Raw genomic sequence first — 5974 nt, forward strand, 5'->3', positions numbered from 1 at the left:
TTTAGAAAACTATAAAAGAAAAAACTTTAATTATATTCATTTTGGCCTAATACAATTAGCAATCAAACCTTTATCTAGAACAGGGATTGATTCCCCAATACTCATGTTATTAAGAGATAAAACACTTTTAAAATTTGAAGACTCCTTATTAGGGGCAGTACAATCAAATTTATGCAACGGAGCTATATATTTTAATTGTGCACCAAATTTTCAAGTAAGCTTACATGACCCTACAATATTTAATACTTTAGTTTTAAACGTACACTTGCCTGAAATTAAATTTCAGCAAGAAAGACATGGCTATTTGTTGTTGTATCGTATTTACTTTAAGCAATCTACATCTGAGTTCAACCCACGATGTTTATTGCAAGATGATAAAGGCGAAACAACAATATTGGCTGCACATGGTAAAGACACACCAACCTCTACATATACACCTAAACAATTAAAATGGACAGAAATTACAATTCCTGATCAATGGAAAATTAATATTACTCAACCACCAAGAAATTTTGAACAAAGAACTATTACGAGTATAACAGAACAATATGATGGAAAAATATTATTAAACTTCGGTTCTTTCAGAGATCCACCATCATTAAAATTTAGTTCATTCCACCCACGTTCATCTTTCTCTGAGTACAGAACTGGCCAAGCTAGCACTGAATCAGAGGAAAGTGTAGAACAAATTTTAACAAAAAGCCAAGGGAAAAAACCTATTATTTTTCAAGCACCAATAGCTGAACCAGTTCAACAGTCAGAAGTGGGATCGTCTAACTTTCCTACTTCCCCAACAACTTCAGATTTTAAATCAATAAATGTTATCATAAAAACATTTACAATAGACAAAGATTACCTTAAAGAAGAATTCTTATCAGATAAAAACAAGGATAAAAGAAAATGGTACTTTCAAGCTTTTAATAAAGAAAAACTTACAACTTTTAGAGAAATATGGTATAACTACATGGAAAATATAGAAGTAAATATTCCATTTTTCACATGGTTTGAAACATATGCTTTAGAAAATAACATATGCTACCCATATAAAAATGAATCAATAAACACTAGTTCCACATTGTACCACACATGGGAAATGACTAACGGAGAAATACACAAATCAGTTCATCCACCTTTGAAAGACATCAAAATTCACACTCCCCAAAGACAAGTAATCGCTACACCTTTTAGAACCGGGGCAAACCGAGATGATAAAGATTCAATATATATGGCAGACATTAAGATAGTATATGAACAAAATAATTATCAAAGTCAAATATTACATACTATTTCACGACAAATAGATAATCTTGATAACAAACTAGAAAAGGACGAAAAAAACATAACAACAAACTCTCAGCCGTTATCTTCACCCTTTACTGCAATCTCACCACCTCTCTTCAAACCATTAACAAAATCCATTAAATTTCCTGAAAATGAAATTTTAAAATCAATTTCAACTAGACTGGATAGACTAGATAAAGCCAAGGGGATAAATAATATTGACGAAAACATTCGATCTGAAACCGATATAGAAATAAATAGAATAAAAAGAAACTTTCAACCATCCAAAAAACCATATTATCCAAGGCACTCACCACCCGACTTATTATTTGAAGAACATCATAAATTTCCCTCAACGAACTTTTACAACGGAGAAGGCATATATGAATGGAATATAGATGGTAGATCCGAATATGAAATGATGAATTTATTTCAAGAAATGGGGATGGCAACCCTATCCTATAAAGCTAAAGGAATGTCAGACCACCAAGCATGTGTCATGCTAATCTCGGGCTTCAATGGAGCCCTGAAATTTTGGTGGGATAATGCTTTAGGCGTAGAAACTCAAAATTCTATTCTAAACCATACTGAAACTAGAAGAGTAGAAGGAGAAGATGGTTTTTATGAAGAAGACCAAGTTCAAAATGCTGTAGAAGTATTACTCCACACCATGACCATGCACTTTGTAGGAAACCCTTCGGAAGAACTAACAAGTAAAAAACTTATTTTAACAAATCTTAGATGTCCAACACTAGGGGACTTTAAATGGTATAAAGATATATTTGTAACCAACATATTTCAAAGACACGACTGCAACCAACCCTTCTGGAAAGAACGGTTCATCGCAGGATTACCATCATTTTTCGCAGAACGATTAATTAATAAACTAAAAGATTATTCTGGAGGACAACCAATCCCATGGGATACCATAACCTATGGTCAATTGTTTGCCTTTATTAAAAAGGAAGGTCTACAAATATGTCAAGAACACAAAGATAAAAAGCAAAGTAACAAATTTAAATTTGCAGAAACTATGGGTTCATTTTGTGAACAATATGGTTACAATCGTCTCACTCCACCTTCTAGAGAAAGAAGAAAACTACGCAAACAAAATAAAACTTTTTATCCACAACCTTATAATAAAAGTAAAAGATTTACAAAGAAATTTTTTAACTCATACTATACAAAAAACAAAAATCCCAGAGAACCATCTAAAAAAGAAAGAATTATATGCTGGAACTGTAAACGGCCAGGACATAAATCTACAGATTGTAAAATGAAAAGAAAAATCAATGAAATATTTCACGATCAACAAGACATTAAAGAAAAATTAGAAAAATTACTTCTTTCAGAAACTGAAAATTCAGAAGAACTCAGTAGCGACCCTTCTCTAGACATAATAGAAGATGAAAGTGATACATCCTCTCAAAATTCTGAAAATATCTCAGATGGCATATGCAATTGTAAAACAATAAACGTAATTACAAAAGACATTGACAAACAATTTTTAATAGATATTATAGATAAAATAGATGATCACGAAACCAAAAAGGAATATTTATTAAAATTAAAAGATTTAGTGCAACGAGAAAATCAATTATTAACTCCACAACCTTTTAGTCTTAACAAAATAATAGAAAAATATCCCTCTCCAACACTTTTTAAACAAGTAACCACTGGTGAATTACAAGGAGAAGTTAAAAATTTAAAAACACAAATAAAAGAATTACAACAAATAGTTCACCAACATCAACTTCATCAATTGCAAGTAGACGCTAGATTAGCCCTTATAGAACCAAAAGTCCATGAATCTCCACCCACAACAATGGACAAACCCTCCACAAGCAACCCTGAAAACCATAAACAAACAAAAGAAGAAGAAGAATATATCCAGATAATAAACAAAATAAACTATCAAAAATGGTATACAAAAATCACAATACACATAGGGTATGATTTTAAACTAGAAACAATAGCACTTCTAGATACAGGAGCTGACTATAATTGTATTAGAGAAGGAATAGTTCCTACAAAATTCTATGAAAAAACATATGAAAAACTTAGTGGTGCAAACGGAAGTAGTTTGAAGGTCAACTACAAATTACCTAAAGCAAAAATCTGTAACAAAAATTATTGTTTTAAAACTCAATTTATCCTTGTAAAAAACTTAAGCCAAGAAGTTATACTAGGAACACCATTTTTTACACAAATTTATCCGTTTAAAGTTACAGAACTAGGGATTACCACAAAAATTGTAGGAGAGAAAATAATGTTTGAATTTCTATCCCCAATGAAAACAAAAGAAATCTTAGCCTTACAAAATTCAACAATAGAAAAATCTATAAATTTAATAGACGGGAAACAAAAACATATACAATATTTACAACAAGAAATAAAATACCAACATATAGAACAACAACTAAGTGATCCACAAGTGACAAATAAAATAAAAACTTTAGAAGTTGAACTACTACACCAAATATGTTCTGAACTCCCAAATGCCTTTTGGGAAAGAAAAAAACATATTGTTGAAATACCCTACGAAAAAGATTTTAACGAAAAAAATATTCCAACTAAAGCTAGACCTATTCAAATGAATCAAGAACTTTTAGAATATTGCAAAAAAGAAATACAAGAATTACTAGATAAGAACTTAATAAGAAAATCTAAATCTCCTTGGAGTTGTTCAGCATTTTATGTTAACAACCAAGCTGAAAAAGAAAGAGGAGTACCACGCTTAGTAATCAACTATAAACCCTTAAACAATGTAATACAATGGATAAGATACCCAATACCAAACAAAAGAGATCTATTAAAACGATTATATGACGCCTGTATATTCTCTAAATTTGACATGAAAAGTGGATTTTGGCAAATACAAATTGCCGAGAAGGATAAATATAAAACAGCATTCACAGTGCCTTTTGGGCATTACGAATGGAATGTTATGCCTTTCGGTTTAAAAAACGCACCATCCGAATTTCAAAATATAATGAACGAAATATTTAACCCTTACTCCACCTTCTCTATTGTATACATAGATGATGTGTTAATATATTCAAAATCCATCGACCAACACTTTAAACATCTATACACCTTTTTAAACATTGTTAAAAAGCATGGACTAGTAGTATCCGCAAAAAAGATGCAAATATTTCAAACAAAAATACGTTTTCTAGGCCACAACATATATCAAGGTACTATAACACCTATATCTAGATCTATAGAATTTGCAAATAAATTTCCAGATGAAATAAAAGAAAAATCACAATTACAAAGATTTTTAGGTTGCCTAAACTACATATCTGATTTTCTACCTAATCTACGAAAAACTATTCAACCATTGTTTCAAAGATTACAAAAGAACCCCATACCATGGTCAAGTCTGCATACTAGTCTAGTCCAGGATATCAAGAAAAAGGTTATAACACTACCATGTCTAGTCATCCCACACCCCAATGCATTCATGATAGTAGAGACAGATGCATCAGAAATAGGTTACGGGGGGATCCTTAAACAGAAAATGCCAGAGTCAACCCAAGAGTCTATAGTTCGTTTCCACTCAGGAGTATGGCTTGGACCACAAAAGAATTACTCTACAGTTAAAAAAGAAGTTTTATCTATAGTAAACTGTATTTCTAAATTTCAAGATGATTTAATAAACAAAAAGTTTTTACTACGTGTCGATTGCAAATCGGCGAAAGAGATTTTACAAAAGGATGTTAAAAACTTAGTCTCTAAACAAATATTTGCTAGATGGCAAGCTATTTTATCTGTTTTTGATTTTGATATACAATATATAAAAGGGGAAAATAATTCTTTACCTGATTTTCTAACAAGGGAGTACTTACAGGGAAAATCTCAGGATCACCAAAATGAGTGAAACACAAAAGAAACCAATGAGTGCATCAGACTACGTCAAGAATCAACCACATTTACAAGGAAAGCAATTAACCACTAGCAACCAATTCTCTGCCTTGGCGGAATTTCCTCCTTTATCCTACGCAAAAGCCGTCAACCCCCAGCCACAAAAAATATCCAATCCATCCTCCTCACAAAAAACCATAGATCAAAAATCGTCCTACTTCCTTAAACCACAACGCCAACACCTTATTACAACCTCATTTACCAAACCAATATCCCTTAAAGATCTAACCCAATATACCAACCGCATATTTTACGAAGAAAGTCAATACCTTACCGATAACCTTACCAAAAACCGCACATTCTACGAATTCATTCTCGTAGACACCAAATCAGTAGAAATAACCCACCATACCGACAAGAATGACCCAAACCTTATTTCCTACTCCACCTGCAAAATCCTCAAAGTATGCAATCCCCAAGATCTCGGATTCATAAACCTGCACACCGCAAAAGAATTCTCCATCCCGGGGTTCCATATTCCAAGATTTACCTACATAGATTACCAGAAGGCCTTTTTCCACACCCTTTACTTACGAACCTATGATCACTCCTGGTTCCTTTCCTTTGACTTTCATTGCCCCAAGACAATACCAGGATGGTTCTACGAATGGTGGTACTGGTTTGGCCCAACCGATGACATATATCCACCCCAAATACCCAAGGTTTCACTACCCTACTACACTAAACACGAAAAACACCAACTCATCGGCCCTTTACCAAAGATAGCCTTCCACATAGATATGGGAATACCCTGGATACTATCTTG

The 5974-nt window shown here is 32.6% G+C and overlaps 1 protein-coding gene across 1 annotated transcript; it reads left to right on the forward strand.

The window, feature by feature from the left end:
- The first annotated feature begins 464 nt into the window (after positions 1–464).
- On the forward strand, positions 465–5164 carry LOC147924325 (uncharacterized). Its single transcript, XM_087496721.1, has 2 exons — positions 465–2860; positions 5135–5164. Exons 1-2 carry the CDS (start codon positions 965–967, stop codon positions 5162–5164), a joined length of 1926 nt encoding a protein of 641 aa, XP_087352847.1. The 5' UTR covers positions 465–964.
- The last annotated feature ends 810 nt before the right edge of the window (positions 5165–5974 follow it).

Source organism: Camelina sativa, chromosome 17 (genome assembly GCF_030686135.1).
Source record: "Camelina sativa cultivar CO46 ecotype springtype chromosome 17, ASM3068613v1".
Classification (NCBI taxonomy): Eukaryota; Viridiplantae; Streptophyta; class Magnoliopsida; order Brassicales; family Brassicaceae; genus Camelina; species Camelina sativa.

Coding starts and splice junctions, on each gene's coding strand:
- LOC147924325 (XM_087496721.1), top strand. CDS start 965: ATGGAAAATATAGAAGTAAATATTCCATTTTTCACATGGTTTGAAACA. Junction 2,861..5,134: donor TATTAAAATTAAAAGATTTA/GTGCAACGAGAA, acceptor GAGTACTTACAG/GGAAAATCTCAGGATCACCA.